Raw genomic sequence first — 25,326 nt, 5'->3', positions numbered from 1 at the left:
GACCCCTGATTTATTAATAACAACAAGAAAAAGAGCTTTAATTCTTGAGGCAGCCATCGGAGCGGTTTGCTACGCAAGCACCCTCGATACATCTACATATCTGGCCTACTTTGGGCAGCCCAAAGCTTGAGTGTATTCTGCGATTTTATATTTTACAAACATAATGGCGTGTGAGTGCGGCAGAGGGTTAGAATGATGGGCTAGGAGTCAGAAGGCCCAGGTTCGAATCTCTGCTCAGCCGTGAAAACTCACTGGGATGTGGAACCGGTAAAACGACCCTTTAAATCCCTCCCTGACCTCGAAAGCCCTCTCAGGTTGCGAGAGGTCGGTTCGGACCAGTTGGTACGGAACAAACACGACAACGTGCTGCTACCTGCAATTCTGTAGGAGAGTGGCTGCTGGAAACCGAAGCTTTGCAGCTTTTTTCTCAAAACCTCAGTGAAGCGCTACAGGCCCCTTCGACACTTCTGACACAGTATATGTCTAGATAAGGAAGCTAACAACCAAAGTTTCCTTTTTAAAAAATAGTAAAAGCTTTATTGCTTTGAACAATAATAATAAACACCCCGCCATACTGGGATCTTCTATCGGATCCAGAGTTACGGTCGGAAAGGGATGAAACTATCAGGCAGTGTTCACTCACACAACCTTCACACTTTGCCTTTACGCCTCTCCCTGTTCTGACCTGGGTATGGCTTTCTGCATCCCAGTCGTTCAAGGCTGCAGGCGAAACCCCCACCACTCGCCCGTCCTGCCTTTGCCATTCCGTTCTTGATAAACCGGTGGTCCCTTTTCAAGTCCCGGGCCCAAAGGGTGCTTTTTTGCAGATTGCCCTTCTTGTAAAGTCCCCTCTGATAAAAACTGAGAGCCATTAAAGGGCCGGAGGGGGCGGTGGGGGTCCACTCAAGGCAGATACGAGCAGCTGAAGGTGGGCGTACATCTCAGGGTCTTGCTGAGCGGGTGGGAACTCGAGGCCCGCGGCAGCTTGAGGCCAGGCAGAGGCGACGTCCTGCGGCACGGTAGGAAAGCCGAACGGAGTGGAGGGCAGCTGAGGCTCTTGGCTCTGGATACCGGCCTGGAGCTGCGCCACTTGCTCAATCAAGGACAGAGTTTCCTGCAGAACCGAACTGGGCTCTCCAGCCGTCCCGCTGGGGCAAAGGATCTCAGGCAAAGGCAGAACCGAAGACAGGTCAACAGGCGGCCCAGCCTCAATGCTACCCGCCCCATGCGAGAATGGGATCTCCCAGAGGGCCACACCTTGTCCTTCCTCGGCTCTCTGCTGCTCCGGCCACGCTATCACGGAAGGCAGAAGGTGGCCTTGCGCGTCCCACGGAAGTGAGGGGTCTGGCTGGAGACAAAGCTGCACCTGCTCCCCCCCGCCCTGATCCGGCTGGGCTCCCAGGGGCAGGCTGCCCAAGGGCTCCCCGAACCAAGGCGGACCACTTGGGGGCAGGAAAAGATTGCCAGCCGAACCCCAGCCGGCTACATCGCTTGGCCCTTCGTAGTGCAACCAGGAAGGATCCGCCTGGCACATCTTTCGGCCCAACTCCTCCGTGAGACTGATCAGGGTGTTGATGGTGAAGGATTCTTCTCTCGGAATCTCGCCTTGAACCTCGTCTCCAGACAAAGGCGGCTGGGTATGATTAGGGTCCGCTTGGGAACACGAAGCCGGAGGTGAACCGCTGTTTTGGGTCCTGTTTTTAAGGCTGACGACCCCTGCCTTGGCCTTGGGTGGAGAGCTGCCCCTTGTTTCCACAGTTCTTGTGGAAGTCTTCTTGGGCAGAATTAGTCCCAGCAGCAAAGACGGATGGGATGGATCAAGCCCTATGGAGGAGGAGGAGAGGAATGGGGGAAAAAAACACAAGTCAATGGAAAAAGGAGGCTGGCTGGCTTAATTGTAACCCAGAGGAAAACCAGCAGCGCCTCGGCCCTTCTTAAAGAGCAGCTTTAATTATACAAAAATCTACAGCCCTGTGACTGCAGCAGTGCGAGCCCCGCTGTATCGGAAAGCAAATAAGGGAGGCTGGATGGCAAAGGGCGACAGGGAAGCAGCCTTTCCCACTATTCCAAAAGTTCACCATGATAACCTTTGGCAAGTCAGTGACTATTATCTGCCATTTCTCTCCAGGAAGGGGGGGGGGAGAATGTAAGTGGGGCACCTTTTTGACAGAAACTGCGATCCTCCTGAGATGCATTTCCCACCCCATCCGCCCCAACGTTTCCTAAACCAGAAACAACGAAAGAGCTAAAATTCTGTTTATGAATGTTTTCTTTACAAGGCAGGCTCACTTCGACCCGATTTGGACACACACACACACACACACACACACACACACACACACACACACACACACACACACACACACACACACACACACACACACACACACACACACACACACACACACACACACACACACACACACACACACACACACACACACACACACACACACACACACACACACAGACAAGGGGCCTAAGTAAATAGCACACTGGGTAGAAGCACATCCTTGTTGGCATTTTGCAAACAGAAACAAAAGGATGAGGCCACCTCTTAAATGTCGACAACGAAATTTTTAATATCCTGTTGCCACAGGATGGTCTAATGCCATGCGGTCTCTCAACGGGCACAGAAAGGTCACCGCAAAGCGTGTGATGGAGAAGAGAAGGAAGAAAAGCTCTTGAGGAAGATGGGGATTTTTTAAGACATGGAGGGGTTCCTCAGGAACACAGGAAAGAGATTGCTCAGCTCCAGGACGGAGGGGCAAGACTCCTCAAGCCCCCCCCCCCCGGCTCCACGTGTGCAGCAAAGGGACGGGATTGTGTAGGCATTCTATCCTTCCGGACACGCCAGGGCTAGACAAAGCCAGGCACCCTCCCGTCTGCTGCACAGCGAGGTCCAGCTCCTTGCACACACTGGGGCCAACAGCAGGCATTTCATCATCCTCCCTTCGTGGCTCCTATTCTCTACCAGATGGCACTTTGCAAAAATCATTAAACATGCCTTCGTGTAGACTTTACCTGTTTTCTTGATCCGTAATAGGGCTTTGCAGACAAAAGCAGCGAAGGCACACACAGAGGGGCCCGGAAAGCTTGCTGCTGTTCGCAAAAGGCCTTGGAGGCTTTCCACGAATCTTCCCAAGGGAAATGCCTTTCCCCAAACCACCCAGCGCATCTTGTCTCTCATCTACCTGTCTTCTGTCGTTTGCCAACCAGTGTCACTCGAGGACTCGAAGTCTGTGCACGCTGGGAGGCACAATTTCTCTCTGGCTTCCTCTCTCCACTCCACGCGACCGGTACTCTTATTAAACCTTTTTAATGTCCTTTCCTTCTCCTCTCTCTCTCTCTCTCTCTCTGTCTGTCTCTCTCTCTCCCTCTCCTAATCTCTCAAAACCCCTTACGCAAACAAAACTTGGTGCGGAAGACAAATTACGGCAGAAGGATAACATTTGTTGACAACGGCAAAGGCAAAATAGAGGACAACGGACTGATTTGCGATGGGACAAATGATGCCTTCCAGAAGGACCTCCAAGGATGATGGCCACCACAGGCTTCCAAGGAAGGAGAAAGCCTGGCGCTGGATCCCTACCTGGGCCGCTCAGAGGGCGGAGCTGAGAAGGCACAGGCTGGTAGGCGGCCAGAGGAACCATGAAGATCTCCATCTGGTGGCTGTTCACAATGCCGTATTGCTGCTTGTTGTTCAGGTAGGTGTACAGCATGTGGTAGTAGCTAAAGTCTCGAGAGAAGGTGGGGTGGAACCGTATCACGCCCATCTCCTAAAGGAAGGAGTTAAAAACGGTGAGGCTCGTCTGGGGCAGGGGATGCTTTTCGGGAAAGTGAGACGTGACCCACTGGGCGTAGATTCTTCTAGAGCACGAAAGGGCATTCAAAACAGAGAGGAGCCCAACAAGGTATTTATTTATTTGCTTGTTCCTTTGTTTTGACTTCCATCTCCCATGGCAGATGGCTTGAGGAGGATGGGACAGAAGGGCCCTGAGCCAGGCTGCCATGCTTGCCGTGACCTTAACTGCAACCCTCAGAGTAGCCACTGGGGAGAAGTGGATTTCCCCACCCATTTCTTGTTCCATGAAGAGTACATCATCTCTGTCGTAATGCAAAATATGTGAGAGTGCTTTTGGTCTTCAGCGGGCAATTAAGTGCCATTGATTTTACAAAAAAAAAAAACCCTTCCTTGTTTATTTCTATGAGCCATTCCAATTATTTGCATTTTTAAAATTCCCCCCTTGTAACAGGCACGTCAGCTGACAAGTCTACTGCTAGGCCACTGCAAATGGGACAGGGACGGCTGGAAGATCACGGGAGTGTTTCCTTTTTCCTTTGCTTCCTGTTTTATAGGCCTCTCTCACGACTGAGACCATTTCCGTGGAGAGACAGAAGCATGCGCACCAAAAGCACAACAGTCAGATTAATTCACTGATTGATTAATCAACTGCATAATTACATGTGTCTCCCCCGGAGAGTTTATTAAAAACTGACCAGCCTCAGTCTGGCCTCTTGTGCCTTGGAAGGCCTGCGTGAATCTTTGGGGTCACCTTTGTCGCTGGGCAAAAAGAGGAAGTGGATTTTATCTACCAAAGCTCTCCCTTTTTGTTCTAATTTTTAGTGATCCAATAAACGGTATCACCTGCTCTTGCTATTATGGGATCTTCGGGACCGCACCGGCCCTTCCCTTTTCCATTCTGAACAAACTAAAGACACTCAGGATGCTCCCGTACCTTGCTGTTGGCTGGCCAGATGCTGTCTAAATAGGTCCAGACATCCTCGGGCATAATGCATCCCCTCGACCAAAGAAGACCGGGTAAAGCCTAGAGGAATCACAACAACACAGAGAGGAAACAGGGGGAGGAAGACATGTGAGATGGGTCACAGGATCCACCAGCTGATGGTCACTAGACCACACTAGCACTACTCTACCATTTCGGTCTTATATTTCTGAACGGCCAAATAGCCCCCCCTCCCGTTCTCCAGAAGCCCTGGGGCAGCAATAATCCTGGCATCAAACCAGATTTCCCTGTACGTTTAGCCTGTTTTCAAAGTGGGGCTCCCTTCCTCACTTATTTAACATGGGCTGACCATCTTTGGTTCCAGTCTCATGACGTGACTGGTCGTTAGAAGGTAAACACTGGCTTCATCAGCATCTCTGCTCAATCTATCGGCCCCAGGAAGATTCCCCAAGGACGGCTGTTTTAATTCCTCTCCTTCCTTGCTGTCATGCCGAGCCCACAAGGCTACAGGGGTCTGTCACCTCCTGCACGGCTCTTAAACCGTGTCCATGGCACCTCCAACATCCAGTAGTCTGGTTCCACTAGGGCTGGACTAAAGTCAACTGAACAGCGCCCACATTGAAATGAACTGGATCAATATTGTTTTGACCGCCGGCTGGTTTCCATAATTCTGTGGGAAGAACTGGTCCCACTGCATAGCTGGGGCTACAAGGGGAGCCAGACTCCTAAATGGGGAATGCTAACGTTGTACCTGCCCGAGCTGAGAGCTGGAGCCAGAAACAGGATATGCTTTGGCCATGAACTGTTTTATACTGAACATCTGAATGAGCCCCTTCCAGACAGCGGTGGTCTTGGACTGCATCTCCACGCGACGATTTTTCTTCGGAATGCCGGATGAAATGAGACTAAAAAGAGATAGGGAAAATCTGCAAGTCAAAGACTGTTCTTCCTCTGCCTTGAGTCCCGTTTTTGGCGAGAGTGCATGCAACCATTCCACAAATAAACGTGCAGGATCTCCCATATCCACAGGATCAGTATCTGCTGATTCACTTATCCACTGGATGAAAATACTAAACAAAAGAAAAACCCAAATAATACCTACAGTGGTGCCTCGCTTAACGAATGCCCCGTACAGCGATGAATTCGCATAGCGATCTCTTTTCCGGGATCGCTAATGCGAAGGCATCGCATCGGCCCCAATGGGTGAAATTCGCATAGCGAAGATCGGTAAGCGTTTCGCTTACCGACCTTCGCTTTGCGACCCGCGGATCAGCTGTTCAGCGGGTCCAAAATGGCTGCCAGAACACCCGAAATGGCCGCGGGCAGCGTTTTCACGTCGTTGGTAAGCGAGGGGAGGGTGCGAAAACGCTGTGCGCGGCCATTTCGGGTGTTCCGGCGGCCATTTTGGACCCGCCAAACAGCTGATCCGTGGTCTCGCTGCGGCCAAAATGGCCGCGCGCAGCGTTTTTGCGCCCTCCCCTCGCTTACTGAGGGCGCGAAAATGGCTGCCGGACCCGGAAAACATCGCTGTACGGTGAGTTTTCTGCCAATTTGGAACACATTAAACGATGTTTAATGCGTTCCAATGGCTTTTTTTGATCCGTACAGCGATGTTTTCGCATAGCGAAGGTTAATCCGGAACGGATTAACCTCGCTATGCGAGGCACCACTGTATTTATATATATTTCCAGGACATATTTACCAGAACTGGCCACTAGAGGAAGTTAAGACACCATGCAACGCATAGCACTCAAAAATTAAAATATTTCCACACCTTTCTATTTTTTTTTTAAAGAGTTCACTGGAGCACCTTTTGCAAAGTTATTTATAAGGTTATTTATAAGGCTTCTGTCTTGCCTTGTACTGTGCAGGAAACGAGAAGCAAGCATGATACAAACCTGTCCTGTTGCAAAGGAGTCCCTTCCGCTTCTGAATACATGATGCTGGAGCGCCAATGTTTTCGAGGTTTTTCCTTCTGATTTAAAGTAGCTTTGTAAGCAGCTGGCTTAAATCGCCTCTCACTGTCACCAGCTTTCTGCCCTACAAAACCAGAAGAAATGAGGTTATTTTCCAGCAATTCAGTTTTAATTATTTGATTTTAAAGAACCGCTGTTGCCAGTTACGAAATTTAAATAACAGGTCCTGGACCCTGGGTACAGACTCGATGATTTGGATTTCGAAATTAACTTAGCTTTTTAAGCTTTACTGCTTATTGAATCAAATCACACAGTCCCTGCGGTCAAGACTAGGCCGGAAACCTTCATCTCGTGCTTCAAATAAGCAGTCACTTCTCTGTCAGAAACGCTTCCTTTGCTCTTTCTGGAAAAAAAACCCACACAATCACAAAGCAATACAGGCTTTTCTGCCCATGATGCGTGTGTGTGTGTGTCTCTCTCTCTCAAGAAAAAAGGCATCCTAGGTGCCATAAAGACAGGCAGAACATCCCCAGAAACATTTGCAGAGGACTTGTTCTAAGATGATGGTGATTCTATTCAATAGTAACATTTCAGGTTTAAAACTTTATTTTTGCTGAACCATCTCTTGTGACATTTCCCAAACCTATAACTTTTTTTTTTTTTTGCTTTTTCTCATGACCACATATGATAATAAGCCCCTGGATTTTTTTCTTCAATTATTGTAAAATAAATGTAATTACTGATAAGAAATTATTGATAAGAAAACAAAATATAGTCTACCGTATATATTAATTGCAGCGAGGTTACTCTGGGCCCAAAAATGGAAGAATAGAGAGACACCAACGATGGATGAACTATTAAAGAAGCTATTAAGACACTGCAGAACTAGACCTGCTTTCCTAGACACTACGGGACCAACCAAGAGACTTTGTAAAGGAAAGCTGGAAGCGGATATATCACTGGGCCCAGAAAAAGACAGGAACTTAGGGGGGAAATTAGTCTATAGCGAATCAGTGCTCACTGGAATCCTTTGATGATATTTAGATGACCAGCCGATGCGAAATCTCTGATCTATAGGGATAGTATGAATGTGTAGTTTTGAATTTTTTTTCTTTATTATTGTTAGGTCTTTAGTGTTTTTAGTTTTGTATGTTAGGTATGCATGAATAAAATAAAAAATTTGTTCAAAAAAAAGGAGGAGGAGGAGGAGGAGGATCCTTAATGAACTGCTAGAGACCCGAGTGGTTTAGCCCTGAAGTTAACCTTGTGCCTTAACCAAGAAAACTTGCCAGAATGCCTGGCACAGTGGCAGTCCTGTACCACGGCTACAGAGGCTCTCACCTGAGTCTCTTGCAGGTGCTGTGGGAACCTCAGAACTGGAGTTCTCCTTCATGTGTAACTGCAGTTCCTGGGGGGGAAAAGGGGGGGGAACAAGTGAATGACTGTATCTTTAACTCCTCATTCTGCTGGTTAAAAGTGACCTAACCAGGTCAGTCACTCACGTCTTTAGCAAATTATTCTTTCCTGAAGAGATCAATTCAAGTTTGCCAGCCTAGTTTAAGGAGGTGCAAGCCCCCCTCCGCCCACCCCCCAAGCGCTGGTGACGACATCACCCACATAGGCCTTTCCAGGGAAATGGCCATTTAGGTCTTCTGCCGTTAAGGCCACAGCCGGTTTTGCTGCACATTTAGAAAGCCAACACGTTTAATTGGGCTTCGTAAATGCTTGCAGGACCTTCCTCATCAGAATGAAGTCGGAAAGGGAAGCTCAAAAGGGTGCACATGAGGTGGGGGGGCCGTCCTGTCCTGCCGGGGTCTCTACTCCACTCCAGCTGGACAGGAGCAACTAGATGTTCATCTTCCAAAGCGATCAAGGGAACGCTTAATGACAACGAGGCTAAAGGATCAGGGCCACGGTCAGGAGACAGCTTTTACTGCGGCTACTTGGGCTCAGGCCAACGAGCCATTAATGTCTGGCCTCCAATCTCCAAAATAAACTATACACGATCCTGCGAGTGCCAAAAATTCACCGGACACAATTCCAACAGGGCAATCCAGCAACGGTGAGCACCAATGCGTGCCCAGTTGGGTCTATCTGGCTAACGCTCATCACGGCCTACTCACAAGTATTTCCTGGGACGGCAAGTCCTCCTCTGCTTCCCTGTGTATCTCAACAATTCCTTTGTGGGTGAATTTTGCAGAGCAATGCGATGGGGCTTCTCGTTCCTCTTTCTCTATAATTTCCAGCACCTGAAAGCAGCACAGCAGTGAACACAAGGTTGCGAACCAATGCCTTCACACAGATGAGGATGCGGAAGACATACTTCAGATGCTACAGGCAGGCGAGATAAAAGTATGCTCATCAGGTGGCATTGGCACAGGTTAAGGAAGCAGGACAGTTACAATCCACGGAGCAGACACAGGGTCTGCCACTACGTTAAATGCGACATAGGCTGTAGCAGAGGGGGAGAAAAAAATAAAATCCGGGCCACCTGCAGCCTTCAAAAGCCCCAGGGCTGCTGAGGGAAGCTTCCCCTTCCCCACCCACTGTAAGACTGTGGTCTTCCAAGCACCGCACAAGCTAAAAATCTTCTGGCTCCATCGCCGCTCTTTCCAACTTACACGTCGGTTCTCTCTTGCTCTCCACTCTGCTAGTTCCTGGGGCGCCATCTCCAAAGAGGTCATCTGAACCAGCCTCCTCGGGGTGATCTCTCCCAGCATCACCCTTCTGAAGAGCTGCTGAAGCATCAAGACACACACAGATCATTCCTGGGAGGCCAGGTTTCTCAACACAACCAGCGTAAGCCTTCCCAAAGGCCTGACACGGGGTCCTTTTCCCTTCTAAGAAAGGAATACCGAAGGATTATTGTGACTTTGCAAAGTGCAGGGAGGCGATTGTACGCACGGATTCCAGACCTTTATCAGTCCAGCAACCCGATATTCCAGACGGCAGTTCAGGCCAGCCGGAAGCCTCCTGCCGACTTTCTCTAGACCTCCAACCAATGCAAAAAGGGTTCACACACACCCAGACCCCATTCCTAATCTTTCTCAGACAAATAAAGTATTGCAAAACCAATGTGTCCATTAATGGGTAGCCAGAACTCTCCACTAATGCAGCCAATCGGGGGGGGAGGGGGAAGAGTAGAGTGATTAGAAAAACCTTTGAAGTCTAAAGAGGGAATGAAGAAGAATGGCTAGCAAGAGAGGCAAAGGCTAATGGGGATGAAACACAGCAAGAGGCTCACCACAGTCTTGGATTAATAAGGGGAAATCGGGATGCTCCCACCCCCCCCGCGATCCATGGACGGGGTGGAGTCCATGAAGTGTTTTCTGACCTGGTTCTCCGTCGATTTCAGGTTGAAGAGCAGGCTGCGGTACTTCTTTTTGTAATGCTGGCCAACGCAGCAGAAGAGTCTGAAGATCTCTCTCTCCACTTGCTTCGCCAGCCTGGAGACCGCGTTCTTTGGCACGCACAGCTCAGGAGACGCATCCAGCCTGAAACACAGCGGGTGGAACGGTGGAGGGAACGGGTGGGTCAGGCCAGACTGGGCATCCACACACAAGGCCGGTCTGCAAAGGCTGTGGTCCTTCCCCCCCTTCTCCCCGACCCACACACACACACACCTCAGTTTAACACACAAACCAACCAGGCGGCGGGCCTTTTATCATCACGGTCTTTTAAGATCTGCCCGCTAAGGGCCAAGCCTTGAGAGATGAGGAAATGGCACACGCATCACTTTCCAAAGGGGACAGGAACTCAAAATATTTATCAGGAATCTTTCCCTCTGTGCAGCTACTCATTTATTCTTAGCTCACATATCTAAAAACCATGAAAGGGTTTTTTTTTTGTTTTTGTTTTGTTTTGTGGATTTTTTGTAGGGGGTTTAATTAAGGAACCTACAATCCTCAGTACATCAGGCAGATATGCAATTCTATTATACTATTACACTATAACTATTACACTATAATTAGACACCACTTGAAGGAGGATGCGGACAAACTGGAGCAAGTTCAGAGGAGGGCAACAAGGATGACTGAGGGATGGAAGCCAAGCCCTATAAAGGAGGGAAGAGTGACAGAACTGGGCATGTTTAGCCTTGAGAAGAGAAGACTGAGGGGAGATAGGGGAGCCCTTTTAAGCCAGATTTAGACTGAATCTCAGGGGGAAAAATCTTCTTAACTGTTAGAGCAGTACGACAAAGGAATCCACAACCTCGGGAGGGGGTGTGCGCTCCAATGCTAGAGACATTCAAGAGAAAATTGGTCAACCCTCTGTCGGATCTGCTTTGGCTTGGCTTCCTGCCTTGAGCAAGGGGTTGGACTTGATAGCCTTTGAGGCCCCTTCCACCTCCACGATTCTATAACTAGGGTAGAGTTTCCCATTGAAAGAAGGAGGGTCTAAGTTTAAATCTCCACTCAGCCATAACACTCACAGAATGGGGCCTGTCCTCCTTTCTCAGCCCAGGCTACTCTCAGGGTAAACGAAGGGAGAAGCAACTTATGCCTCTCTGTGCTCTTTGGAGGAACACTGGAGTAGAAATCTGGCAAATGGCGGGAAAGAAAAACAGGCTTTGAAAGAGGCTCCAGGTGACCTCTGGACTCTTTTAACACTCCAGATGTGCACAAAAGACCCCTCCTGCATTTAGCAGGGCCTGCGGGCTTACCTTTTCTGAAGAGTCTCCCTCAGGGCATCCACCACCATCCCACGGATTTGTTCTTGATAGGCCAGAGAGCCAGGGATCGGCGTGGCAGACGTACAAGGTCCCTGAGTCCTCTTTTTGGCCTCCGTCTTCCTGACATCTTAAAAGCAAATGAAAGAAGCTCCAATCACCCTAAGTTCCCACAAGGAAGACACCAAAGAGAAATCCTAGGGAGACAAAGCCCTGATTCCTTTTACGGGACAAAAGCGCTTCGTAGTATCATCGCCCCCATTTCTCAGTGATGACAAGTGGGCGTGCAGGATCCCCAATGAACAAGAATGCTTCCCCTGTTCTCAGTGGCGAAAGAACCTTTTCTCCATCAAGGCCCACAGCACAGACAGATATCTGGAGGCAACGGCTGGGCCTTCAACCTTGTTTTTTTTTTTTAAGGCCTCTACCTGTCTAGTTCCGACCGGTGTTAGGAAAATCACCATCCAGGAAAGGAGGCTTCAAAGCACCTCGAAGAAAAGGGCAGCTCCTTCCCTCCCTTCTCAATCCAGAAATGAGCTTTTAAGGAGCTCTCCATGGTGCTGAAGCTACTTAGGGAGGGCTCGTTTTCATCCCTTTGGATCGCTCCCCCTTCAATGTTTGGAACAAAAACCGCTCCACCTGAGCCACCAGACTCCACGGGACATCCAAAGACTTTCAATTTCACAGTCCCGGGAATGCCAACTAAGCGGTGTGTTTCATAACTGTCTAATCTGATGCATGTGTTTCTGCCGATGAACTGCAGTAGTTCAAATTCAGAACCTGAGATTCCCCCCCCTGTGCCCCCAGTACAACTGTCTACCTCCAATTTCTAGAAATAACACGCAAGAGTCTGAAGGGGTGTGTGTGAAATCCACTGAACAAAAGCACAAGCGTCCATCTGCCTTTGACGGTCTTGTAAGCAAAGCAAGACTTTCAACAATTCGGTAGCTAACCACGGTGGTCCTCCTTGGGTTACTGCTAGCATTGTGATGTGAAGTGCAAGAAATAAAAGCGCTTTGCTCTCTTTGCAGTTCCTTCTCCAGGGAAGCCACACGGCCGACAGCTTCCTCTTCACCTTCCCTTTCAACATCAGAACGGAGGCATAATACTTAACTGCTCCAGACAAGGTGCAGTATAAGAACAGCTTCTTGTTGGTGACTCAGGAGGAAAAGAAGAAAATTCCGAGAAAGTGGCGGGCTTGCCACTTCTGGCTCCACAACACCAACAGATGGTTTTGTAACAGCCAGCTTACAGCTAATCTCCTAAGGATCAAGACGGCTTTCGTCGCTCAAAATAGGCCCCAAGGTTTGTGAATAAGAGAAGGACAGCCGCTACAATGTGAGAGTTGTAGACGACGCAGGGCAGGGCACAGAGGGGAGGACTCGTGCACCTGGAGCACAGAACGGGTTTTAATTGCAGAGACCCGCCCTCTTCATAAGCCAACACACACTGATGGCTCAGTATAAATAAATGAATAATTCCTACATATTCGCGAAGGCTTTCACGGCCGGGATCTAATGGTTGTTGTGGGTTTTTCGGCTGTGCTCTGAAGGTTGTTCTTCCTAACGTTTTGCCAGTCTCTGTGGCCGGCATCTTCAGAGTACACCAGAGGAGAAGATGCCCATGGCCACAGAGACTGGCGAAACGTTAGGAAGAACAACCTTCAGAACACGGCCAAAGAGCCCGAAAAACCCACAACAACCAATTCCTACACAGATCACATCCTAGTCTCTTGATTTTGGACCCGATCACTTGACTGCTTCCCTAACTGTTTCTTCAAACCTCCCTCCTCCACCTTGGGTCCCAGGTAGCCTCTCCAACATCTTCTTCTGGTTTCAACTGTTGCTCTGATGAAGGTGCTCACGGTTTGCAGGTGACAGCCAGTGCAATGCCATGCCAACTCAGACCAAGAATTTTGTTTCACCACCAAGATGACTGGTAAGATTTGGATGGCAAGAATGTAGAGTTGAAGTAAGGATTCTGGTTGTGTTTGAGTCTATCATCTCTCCAGGTTCAATGGTACGGATCACCTCCTCAGGTGCCGATGGTGAGTCAATGAAGGCAGGGGACTCGCCTACCTCCCACGAAGTGCAAACCAGCCCATCTTCTGTCACGACTGACCTTTAGAACACAACCACATCTGCCTTTGTAAGTCCGACTGGAAAGACAGCGGCCACACAGATGTGATTGCAGCTCCAATGACACAGGGCGTGATGCACAATTTATGTTACAAGGTCGCTGCTCTGCTGGTTAAACGAGACACCCCCTAAACATTCCACCTCCTGTACAGAAAAGGTTGGAAGACAAACTCTCAACAGGGGATTGATGATCAAAAGCATAACAGACCTTAGCAGCAACTTACCTAACCATAAACATTCAGTCGTTGAAGATGGTTTCCCTTCTTCCGTACTATCAGAAGAAAGACTAACGCAGGTTTCTTGGTTTTCCTTATGCAGGAATTGCAGTGGTGATGGCAGGCAGGGGAAAAACCAGAGAAAATAAATTACATTTCTTAAAGAGACTCAACCCTGAATAAAATAATCATGAGATCTTTTGGGCACTGTGAGCTCTAGACTGAAAATAAGGGTCAGGATCCTACTGAGCTCCTTCTGAGCAAGAAAGGCTCAGCGGGGCAATTAGCAGACCACAGCTCTTGCACAAACAGTCCCACCATGCAGGCAGTGTTCCTTCATGGAGATCACCACGGGCACAACAGCAATCTCACGTCACTAAGTGGCCCACATCCATGTTAGCCGCCAAATATTGTGCGGTGGAGGGTGTGGTCTTTCTGCCCAGCCGAAGCTCAGGAGGATGCTGGCCAAAAGGAAATATGAACAAGGAGCAAAGGGAAGGAGGGAGGGACAGAGGGATGAGACGCACATTATTTTTGTCCAAAAGCAAGCTCAAATGTGGAGAGGCACGGGATAGAGGCTCCCATCCCTCTGACCCAGTTTACCGGAGCTCGTTTACAAGTTAGGAAAACAACCAAGAGTCTGGCTGGATCAATCCAAAGCCCTGCCTAGTTGCACCCGCTGTTCACACAGGGGCCAAGTGGCTGCCCACGGGGAGCTCACCGAGTGCAACATCAACCTCCATCTCCTGTTTCCCAGGGGCTTATAGGGAGAGACAGCCTGCCTCTGATCCGGGGGGGGGGGGGGGGAGAGACACTCGCATCCAGACTTGTAGCCTCGGATGGTCCATAAGACGGGAAAAAGCCAAAAACTCCTTCAGCTCTGATTAGCTGCTGTTTATTCCACAAGTATTTCAGCCTGCTGCAAAGGGTAAAAACATCTGTACCAAACAGGGTGTAGAAATGTGCAGAGATGTGTCTTCCAGTTGTGGAATTCTCCGCAGACGGACAGCTCCAAGATCATAGATGGGTATTCCAAGCAACTTGACGGCTGACCCAGACAATTCCTTCAGGAAGAAAAGCACCGTTTGAGAACCACTACCAAACAAGAAACAATGAAGTCAGATAATTGAAGGGGGGGGGGAATCATTATGAAGTCTTTTGTGGCTCAATTGTACGAGGGATTCCTAAATGTTTAAGCCTCACTCACGAAAACACTCTGGAAGTGGTTGTGATTTCTCCTTTATCTATATCGCAGACATAAAATCTGCTATGACAAGAATATACTTTCCATTTCAAGTAGCATTCATATTTCCCTGCTATCTTATTCATGTTACTTGATTAAATTCTCATTTTTTATTATTACTTTTACCAAAATTCACTTAACAGTTAAGAGCTTTCAACCATTTCAAGAATCTTCACTCTTCCCATGTACATTTTATGAACTCAAACAACTTCTGCCCTCCAGCTGCAGCCAAAAAAAACTGGTAGGTGAATAAAAACTAATGTTTTAGTTGATTCGTCTACCAGTTAAATCAACAGAGTCCCGGAGCCCTACCAGACAGCTAGGGGAATGACCGGACGAGTAATCTCCTTCTACACAAAACGAACAATCAGTTTTCTTGTTTCGTCTGAACCATAACCTATAATACTCGTATGCACCTTTTACCAGCAGAGTCTGGTCTAGAAAATGCTATTCTTTTCTGATTACTAAACCACATAATATACCCCTGAGGCTCTTGTTTTAACCACAGAATTTTTATTCTGCAGGATTGCCTCCACGTGCAACATCCACGTCTCACCATGCCAAAGCCAGTATGAATCCTAGTTCCCTGAATGTTCTACTCCTACCACCTTCTTAGTTTACATCAGAGCAGAGGTGCGAGAAACAGGGGCCCAAACTCCAAAGGGACGGACATGACCTCTTGAATGGCACCGGAGGGAACGAGGAAATGTTAGGACGACTGCCCCTTTACTCAAAAGCTTCTTAATAATAATTTTAGAACTGCAGAGCTAGAAGGGACCCCCAAGGATCATCCAGTCCAGCCCCAGTCAATGAGGCACCGTGGGGGAATCAAACTCCCTCTGTTTCAGCCTGCCCTTTATCCAGTCTCAGAGAAAGCCAAGCGGGAGGTGCCCAGAAGCTCCCACCGACAGCTCCTGAGAGCTGGCAACCTCTCTGCCCAATATTCAGGAGACGGTTCTCTGTACACCGCAACTTTAAAATCAGCTACAAACGCCGAGCCCCCTCTTACAAAAGCGATACACAGCAGCAAATAACTGAAGACAATTAGGCAGAGAACAGAGAGCGGTATCAGAACAGCATCTTCGAGAGGACTCTTAAAAGATGGGAAAGAAGGCATCCGGAAGATGCTGAGCTCTTTTCCCTCATGGGAAACTGATTATTTCTCAACTCATTGTGATAACTAATTAGGAACACCCCCTCCTTCCTGCTTCAGAATTATGGCTTTGATACTCTTGGAAAACCTCCATCGCTTTTGGGCTTTCTCTCCCATCTATCTGGCTCTTGGTAACACAAAGGAAATGGCCACAAAGCACAGCTAAAATGCTTTTACCTTCTCTGCTTCCTTTTTGCTTGAAAGAGGGGGGGAAGGAAAACTAGCAGCATTTGCTCTTTATGGCTGAGACCTGTTCAATATTCATACCAACAATCAAGATGGTTAATAGGCAAGTTTCTTAACCCTACACTCATTAAATAGTAGTAGTTTGTGCCGTTGGGTTTCTTACACTGTGCTTTTAAGGTGCTTGTATTTTATTTGCTAAACCACACAGAATAGTGCTTTTGCAATGTTTCCCTACCAACACAAAATGCAAAACCCACAGCATTATACTACTGAAAGATATTACAGTAGGACTGTGGTATTCACACGCACCCCTCAGCCACGGATGGGAAAAACTGCAGAAAGAGCGAATCCTCTACCGAGAAGGGTCTCTGGCCCCCTCCTGAAATGTGGGAATAACATGGCGTGCAAGTGGTTTACTTAAGTGAACGGTGCAATATTGGGACAAAGCTATTAACAGGAGCCACCTAGCGGAGAAAGCCCCGCTTGAAGAAAATCTGCCGTCTTGAACAGGAAAGTTTCTCCAGCGTTAAATGGGGTAGGATTAGAAGCATACGGAGCCAAATGGCGATGCAGGTGCCCAGCACCCTGGCATGACCTGAGGCTCACCATCAGCCTACTGAGGATTTATTTATCTACTTACTCCGCCTTTCTCTTTAAAAAGGACCCAAGGCAGCTTACATCATTCAAAGACAGCATTTAAAGCTAACAACAGTGAGTATACAAATACAAAAAAAGGTCAAAGCAGTGAGGTGCAACCATCCACTTGAAAACCCCACTCAACACAGCCAGTCCCTGAGGGAAAGGCTGCCTGAACAGAAAGGTCTTTTAACTGCTTGCAGAAGCAGAGCAAAGATGGGCCCAGGCTGGCCTCCAGTGGGAGGGAGTTCCAGAGTCTGGGAACAGCCACAGAGAAGGCCCCTCTCCCATGTCTCCACCAAACACACCTGGGAAGGTGGCAGAAGTGAGAGAAAGGCCTCCCCTGATGATCTTAATACCCAGGCAGGATCATAAAGGGATACACCGTCCTTGAGATCGCTTGGGATCCATAGGTTAGATCCTGCACTTTTGATTTATGGACAGAAATGGGTCGGTAGCCAGTGGAGCTGCTGTTAACACCGGTGTATGTGTGTGTGCGCGTGCACGCGTGTGCATGTGTGTGCATGGGTGTGTGTGCATGTGTGCGTGTGTGTGCGTGCGTTACGTGATCCCTGTGACCAGCCCCAGTCAGCCCCCTGGCTGCTGCATTTTGGACCCACCAAAATTTCCTGACCCTTTCCAGAGGCAGCCCCACAAAGAGTGTGTTACAGTAATCCAGTCAAGATGATGTCCCTAAGGTGTGCGTCCCCACGGCCAGATCACACTTCTCCAGGAATGGGCACAGCGGGTGCACTAGCTTTAACTATGCCACGTCACTCCTGGTAAAAACTGAATTAGAAGTTGCATTTAGACCTGGCCAGTGCTACACAGAACAAAGCACCTACACTGTGCATTTACTACTTGGTTCAAGAATCAGAAGTAGCTTGTTTCTCATGGGTTGGCGAGACCAGAGGCCCAGGCCAACACGGTGCTTCTCGACTATCAAACATTAAGGAGTGTGGTCCATGATCTCAGAATCACACTGCAGCTCGAAAGAGCCTAAAGCCTAAAGCAGAAGGCTCAGCTTTGCATTGTTATTAAGATGATGACCTGCCCGATTCTCCTATGCCCAAACCAAAGCCATAAAGTCACAAAAAGACTAGGAAGGAAGGAGACATACGTAAAAGACCCTTTGTACACCATGAGACAGATGTGACTGCTGGCTTTCTTCCTCCTTAGACAGGAAAAGAAAATACAAAAATTCCAATTATTAGCCATTTTTGACCAATCTAATGTACTTTTAAGTAATTTAAGAGACTACCTACCAACTAACACCCCCCCCCCGGCCTTGGACCACCAAGATCAACCAAGGACACCCATTCAACCATTCCATCGTACATCGAGCCCAGATAATAATAAAGAAGCATCCCTAGGTGTTCTCTCGGGATGCTATCCAGCACAAAATTCACTCCCCTTCAAGGCACATCAAGGTTTCACCCAGAAAAGCTTTCAAGACATACCATGAGTGCTTTCACTTGAAAACTACAGCTTATGGTGATGCTAAGGAGGGCAAGGGGACAGTACCCCTTTTCACTCAGGAGGACTGGGTGGGTGCTTCTTTCCTCTGCAAATGTCTTCTTTTTAAAGAGCCAACCACTGCAACTGGTGTTTTAACAGTTTAGATGTTTTGTGATAAGACAAAACGGACAGTTGCTTTTTCGGTCCATATAGTCCAGACTCCCCACCCCGCCCCAAGATTCTCCAACCAGATCCAAAGCTAGTGACAAGACCCTGGCTAAGCAAGGGAACGGCTGTTATTCCTTTCCATAAGGATGAAAGGGGAACTAAACATTTAGGAGCTGCTAAAAGAAGGGCCAGAAGACGAGAAAAAACCAGGGAAAATTCAATGATCTTGACTGGCTTGTTCCTGTTTCCTTTATTACCGCCAGTATTTTTATCTGCAGCAGCAGCCACATCTTAGGACTGCAAGGGCTGGAAAGCACCCTGAAGATCATCACGTCTAGCCCCAGTCAAGGAGGCCCAATTGAGGAATCAAACTCCCAACCTCTGGCTTCGCACCCAGAGACCCAACCCACTAAGCTATCCAGCAGTTATCTTTGCACTCGGCCAGTGGTCCACAACCTGGGGTTCCCAGGTGTTCTTGGACTGCAACTCCCAGAAGCTTTCATCACTAGCTGTGCTGGCCAAGGTTTCTGGGAGTTGCAGTCCAAGAGAACATCTGGGTGACCCAAGGTTGGGAACCACTGCACTAGGGTAACAACTCTGTATTTTCTTAAGATGAATAATTGTTAGCCACAGAGACAGTAAGTATATAACCATACTTTCGAAGGACTCTTCTCTTGAGCAGGCTGGCGAATTGAGTTTTCTTCTGCCCCTGTATTTATTTCTCTGTCTCTGGTTTCATGGTGCCCACTTGGCCTTCTTCCTTTCCCATTCTTGCTGGGTTTGAGAACTGTCATGTTCTCTGAAAGAGGCTGATACGTAGACTTGCTCTCTGCTTGTGGAAACCTTGGCCTACAATCAAAAGGGACCTCTCCATGCTCCAGCCCTCTAAGCGTGTGTTCTTCCTCCGTGTCATTGGCAGGCACCTCCTCTTCTACAACTTCACTGATTTCCATGAGAAACCAGCAGTCATCCAGCTCTCTCTCCCCGAGCACAGGAGCCCTTCCGCCCTGTTCTTTGAACTCTTTTTCATCCAGCAGGCTCGGATCTGGACCCACGGTCCCCTCTGTGGGCACCCTCACTGGAGTTCCACCACGAAACCGATTCTTACAATCCCCTCCTGAAAATGGAGAAACCAAATCAGGTTCAAAACAGGAGTGGGCCTGACACGCATCTCCACAATTTGCTTCACTGGACGAGGCGGAAACACGGATTCCTCCCACTGACATTTTGGAGACATGGGCTCCACTAGAAAAGGTAGCAGATGAACCTGCAGAGTTATTTCTCTCCACCTCCCGTGTCTTCCCAGGAGAGGTAGATAGGAGATGTATCCGTCCTGGTTCAGCGGGATGGTCATCATGTGAGTTTGCCAAAGACAACCTTGTAAAAAGACCTTGATTGCATAACATGTCAACCATATCCACAGAGCCGGTTTCCCTTCCCTTTTTTTCATGGTGAGAATCCTCACCTCCGGAACCCGCAGTTCCAGAACTTTGTGATTCATCAGACTTCTGTTCCAAGAGAATTTTCTTCTTACGGATGTTCTCCTCTGCCAATGACATCTCTGCCTTTTTTATCCAGGGGGTCTTCCTCGGCTTTTGGGCACAGCTCTTCTCCATGATGTCCTTTAGGATAGCGTGCAACTTTTTTAAAGTATCACCATTCCCTTTCGGTTGTCTTGCAGACCGCATCCTTACCTCTGGAGGCATGGAAGAAGATTTGCCCTTTGATCTGATTTTGCAGCCAATGTCTTCCAAAACCACGTAACAGGGTTTTATGGTTACGTCCGTCTTTATGCTTCTGCTCAGGGTGGGTCCGGACACACTTGCCGAAGCAGAATTGGTCTCTGTCTTGCACCTTCTCCTGTGTCTTTTTTCCTCTCTACTCTCAGAGCAGCACAGGAAATCCTGTTTAGATGTTATGGAGGCCTTTTCCAAGATCTCCTCTCCAGTATCTTTCCTAGGAAAAGTTAATGTCTCCTCCTGCGGTCCTTCCTCTGAAGTGGGGTCGTCAGCACATGTTTTTTTCACAGGCCAGTCTGCAGCATGCTCTACGCAGGAAAGGCTGCAAACACTGGGGCAGAAAAGAAAAATAAAAAAGAAAGATGTCACATATAAGCACCAAGGCTGTTTAGTTCTCCCTCTCATGGACTACCCCACCTCTTCACCCATAGTTACAACTCTGACGACAGCACCAAATTTTAAGACATCTTTAGCCTTCAAGCATATTTGAATACTTTACTATTTTTAGCTTTTAATAGTGTATCTTTAATGATGTTATTCAGCTAGAGGATAAAGTCAGGGTAAAACAAAAATGAAATAAACAAAGAACCCTATGTCTTTCAATATGAGGTTTTAGAGGAGGTTGCCGTGTTCGTCTGTGCTAACGTATCAAGTCTAAAACAAGGCAAAATGAATAAAAAAAACAAAGACAAAAACATTGTGGCACATTACAGACTAACACGTTATATTTTAACGTAACCTTTCATGGACAAGTCCACATCTTCAGACAAGAAATGGACTGAAGAAGTGGGCTTGTCCACAAAGACTCATGTTAAAATATAACTGTTAGCCTTTAAACTGCCACAACGTTTTTGTCTTCCTTTTCTCGTTTTTGCTTTATTTTTGGATGACATCTAAAAATGTAGGTATACCCCAATCAAGTGTGAAATGGAAATAACAGTTTCAGACAGGTGGTGGCGGGGGTGTATTGAGGTAGTTTGTTTTAACCAGCATGTTCTCTGGGGACTAGAGATAATTGTAGGTATGTATGCATATATAAATAAGTCCATCCACAATAAGGATGCAGGACTGAGTCTTCCCTATACTTCTTCCCTATACTCTTTGCATCGCACTGCCACTGATCAGATCAGCGACAGCATCAGAAAATTACTGGAGTAACTACAGAGGCAAAAAAAAAGTTGGCCAGCATTTAGCACACACCTGCCATGCTGCAGCTGTGTGAATTCACCCTGCCAGTTCAATATCTTCACCCCCCTTTTCCTATAAGCAGCTTACAAATAATAGAGCTACCTTTTCTTAAGAAAAGCATATTTTTTTAAAAAAAAAATCTTTAAAACCCTTTTCTGATGTGTATGTTTTGCTGTTTCTGTTTTATGCTGCTTTCATTTTTAATATTTGTTTCCTATTCTGAAATGTTTCATTGAACACTTGGCGTTTTCATTTAGGGCCAGAATCCTATCACCAACTTAAGCTTGCGGAAGGCAAACTGCTTAAGTCCCAGCGGCAAATTGGTCCTCGTTAAGGAGATGCTGGTTGTGTTCCTGAGCATGCAGTCGATCATGCAGCCAGGTGTGGATGAAGGGGATAACAATATAATAATAATCTTAGAACTGTGGAGCTGGAAGGGACCCTATGGATTGTTAGGTCCAGCCTCTGTCAAGAAGGCCCACTTCTGGCTCCACAGCCAGAGGCCTCAACCATTGAGCAACCCAGCAGCTCATAAAATGAGGTTTTTGCTGGAGATGCTGGCCAGTACGTCAAACCGGTCTAGTAATTAAAGCCCGAAGCACTTTTATACAGTGGAAGCATCTGGCTGCTACCTGAGCTCTCGTTCCTCGTTGTGTGTTGCGTCAGAGGCAAGCACGGATCTTGACCAAACGTTCTTCTCCCAGGAATCCAAAAGGTGTTTGGAAAAGTCAAAGAGAGAAACGTAGGTGCTGGGTTTGGTTTTGTCTGTCTTCGACTGAAATGCTTTTTCATCTCTAGCGGCATCATCCCCTTGTGAATCTTGTAACAGGGCTGCTCTGTCTGCCTTCCGATTGTCTGAGCCGGTTTCTCTGTCATGCAAGGTCTCGTGTTCTCCCAGAGATTTTCGGATATCCTGCGGTTTCGTGCAGTTTTTCTCCAAAGCATCATTGAAGTCTGGAAGAGTCAGCAGGCCTTCCTCACTTGGGACTTCTCTACTTTCTTCATAAGGCTTCTGAAGAATTTCAGAAGCCCTCCCTCTTAGGGTAATTTCTTTCTTAGACCTCGGTGTTCTTGACTTTCTACTCTTGAGAGGACGATTTGAAACCTGTGTTTTCCGAGATACTTTCCTATGCTGACCACCAACACTGAGAATATCTTCTAGGCCCCCCTTTAAGTTGTCTAACTTTGTGCTCTGCATCTTTTGTCCTTACTACAGCACTCTTCCTAATTAGAATCTGCTCCTATTTTCTGATCCAGTCCCGGACAGAAGAACTATTTTAAAAAGCAAGAAACAAAGAAAAATATATTACTGTTGCAGAAAACGCATATTGAATAGCTACACGTGGCAAACAAAACTGAGGATCATTTTTTCTTTAAAAAAAATAGTCATGGTCTATATCTAACAGATATTCAAAACAATTTACAATGCAACAACACCATTGTCATGGACCCTTTGAGCTCAGCCCCCCTTTATTTCTTCCATTTCACCTGGACCTGATAAAAACTGGCTGGGAATCATGAACTAACTACGATTAATTCCTTTTCCAACAGTAATGGTGTAACTGAGTCCCATCACAACTGCATTTCCATAAAGGTTCACTGGTGAGGAACCACTGCTACCCAGCCAGTCAATTTCCCATGACTGATCAACACTGTATCTGTTACACAACAGTGTCTCTATACACATATTGTATTTTATTTCATTTCATTGTAATATACAGTAATGTCATCTACACAACCACATACACAAATTACAAACTTGGCTACCGTAAGTAAACAATTAGCTGCAGTCCTCAAACGGGTCCAGAAAAGTGCTGCTTGGGTCTGTTTAGACATGTTATATATAAAAACAATATAGTTGTCTGTCTATTATATTATATTTACCGCCTCCCTCAGGCAGATCCACTCAAATCTTGACTGAGGCGCTCTTTGGTTCTCATTCATAAATAAACTATTTATAGACAATATTTTTTTTATATTGTGGATGTATATACAGAAACTCACACGCTCGCACGCACATACACGCACCCCTACAAGAAGTAACTTTTTCCGTTACTCCCTTCCGTTACAACAGGGCAAGGCAACGTTATTGAAAGAGGGGTGGGGGGGAAAGAAGGTGTGGTGCGAGGCTCCGCCCCCTCCTCCCCCGCCCTCCAATCAGATTCTCCGAGCTCTCGAGCAAGACGTGGGCGCGGCAAGGCCAAGCACGCGCTCCTCGTCGAGCCGCCTCGCGCTCCGCCTGCGCGCACGCGCAGAACTCCACCGCCCTCCCCTCCCTCCTGGGCGCGCCGCGTGACCCAGAACCGAGCGGGAACGCCTCGTTCTTTTCTCCCCGCCCCTGCGCGTCACAGAGGTAGGGGGCGGAGCTCCGCCCGTAAAAGGCGGGAGGAGGGGCGGGGCTTATCTGAGGAGAAGGCACAGGCTCCATTGGGGAAAGATTTTAATTAGTTAAGCTGTGGGGATGATGGTGGCAGTGGCGATGATGATGACAACGCTGGCTAGGTGGAGAATTCCTTACACTCATCTCCAGATAATAGGTGTTAAAATGGGACCTCTGGGCATGTGCAGAGTGCAGACTGTCCTTCCCCAGTTCCTCAGAGAGAAATGAACTTTTAATCATTTATTTATTTATCTTACTGCCTTTGAGCACGCACTGAAATTTCCAGAGTCATCTCTAGCCTTTTGTTGTAAAACCAACTGGAAGTATTTTTAGGTATCTCAAGTAATAACAATAACAATAACAATAACAATAACAATAACAATAACAACAACAACAACAACAACAACAACAACAACAACAACAATAATAATAATAATAATAATAATAATAATAATAATAATAATAATAATAATAATAATAATAATAATAATAATAATAATAATAATAATAATAAAAAAACATTTTACTAGGAAACAACTTTTGCAGCTGTAGCCCGAGGGTCACCACATGCAACCCTCTGAAAAGGTCAGCTGCAACCCATGCACATCGATGCCGAATAAAACGTCAAGGTACCACCAGACTCTTTTATCATCCTGAGTGGATGCATTTCATTTTATTTTAATTATTGATGTTGCCAGAACAAACATGATCAAGCTTTAGCTTTGAAAACCTTAGCCGAGGTGGAAGCTTATTCCAGGATGATTATAAAAGCAACCACAGGACTCTTGAAAGAGCTATCCGGGGTGCTGAAGGTAAGGCCGAGGACCAGGGATGGGTCCTTCAGAGTTCAGGCCAAGATCAGGGCTGGTTTAACCCTCCCATTGACATGGGAGCCCTTCACTGCTGGCAAGGCACAACAGGGGAAGGCAGACCAGACCTGAACTGTTGCCTGGGGCATTTATTTAATTTTATTATCTATATGCCAGCCACCTTTCTTCTCATAGAGACCATCCTGGTCCTACCTGTCGGATTATATTTCGCAAAGAATTAAAATATTCAGACAGAACTGCCATCTCAAACTCCCTCCACCTTTCTGATCAACATTTTGCATTGCAGATTCCAAAGAAACACACCATAATACTGGCACTAGAATTAAACTACAGCCATTTTTTCCTCTGTAGCGATGCTGAAGTTCAGGCTCAAATTCCCTCTTTAGCTACAAATGAGGACAATTTGTCTTAACGACTCCAAAAATTTAGCAGGAATACTTTGAGCTCTTTTTGAGATTAATTTCTCAATTAACAGAGTCTTGGGCAGAAAACTGAATTCTTGTAGTGTTGATTGGTTGGGTCCATGGAGATGAACACTTCCCCTTTTTTTCTTCCCAGTTTTTGATCGATTCAGCATTTATCATGTTTTTTCACCCAATCCGAACTACTGCTGTAGTTTAAAGTTCCACACTTGTATGTCAAAGGACTGACATTTCTTT

At 47.2% G+C, this 25,326-nt stretch overlaps 1 protein-coding gene across 4 annotated transcripts; it reads right to left on the bottom strand.

Moving 5' to 3' along the window:
- Nucleotides 1–509: 509 nt before the first annotated feature.
- Nucleotides 510–23,737, bottom strand: SPOCD1 (SPOC domain containing 1). 4 transcript variants are annotated; one of them, XM_072979786.2, is made up of 16 exons: nucleotides 23,462–23,737; nucleotides 22,090–22,729; nucleotides 19,187–20,600; nucleotides 18,025–18,078; nucleotides 14,631–14,750; nucleotides 13,696–13,780; nucleotides 11,328–11,463; nucleotides 9,999–10,158; nucleotides 9,286–9,402; nucleotides 8,788–8,913; nucleotides 8,006–8,072; nucleotides 6,647–6,788; nucleotides 5,500–5,653; nucleotides 4,740–4,829; nucleotides 3,593–3,779; nucleotides 510–1,824 (listed from the first exon to the last, which is right to left on the bottom strand). In XM_072979786.2, the coding sequence occupies exons 2-16, from the start codon at nucleotides 22,653–22,655 to the stop codon at nucleotides 872–874; spliced, it is 4,371 nt and encodes a 1,456-aa protein (XP_072835887.2). In that variant the 5' UTR covers nucleotides 22,656–22,729; nucleotides 23,462–23,737; the 3' UTR covers nucleotides 510–871. The 4 variants fall into 4 exon arrangements, with proteins under 4 accessions (XP_072835887.2, XP_072835886.2, XP_072835885.2 ...); XM_072979785.2 differs by having other exon boundaries at nucleotides 23,486–23,737; XM_072979784.2 differs by having other exon boundaries at nucleotides 23,342–23,479.
- Between the last annotated feature and the right edge of the window lie 1,589 nt (nucleotides 23,738–25,326).

This window comes from Pogona vitticeps, chromosome 9 (assembly GCF_051106095.1).
Source record: "Pogona vitticeps strain Pit_001003342236 chromosome 9, PviZW2.1, whole genome shotgun sequence".
In the NCBI taxonomy this organism is placed as follows: domain Eukaryota; kingdom Metazoa; phylum Chordata; class Lepidosauria; order Squamata; family Agamidae; genus Pogona; species Pogona vitticeps.
The sequence above is the reverse complement of the archived record's forward strand: the minus strand, read 5'-3'. Positions and strand labels throughout refer to the sequence as shown.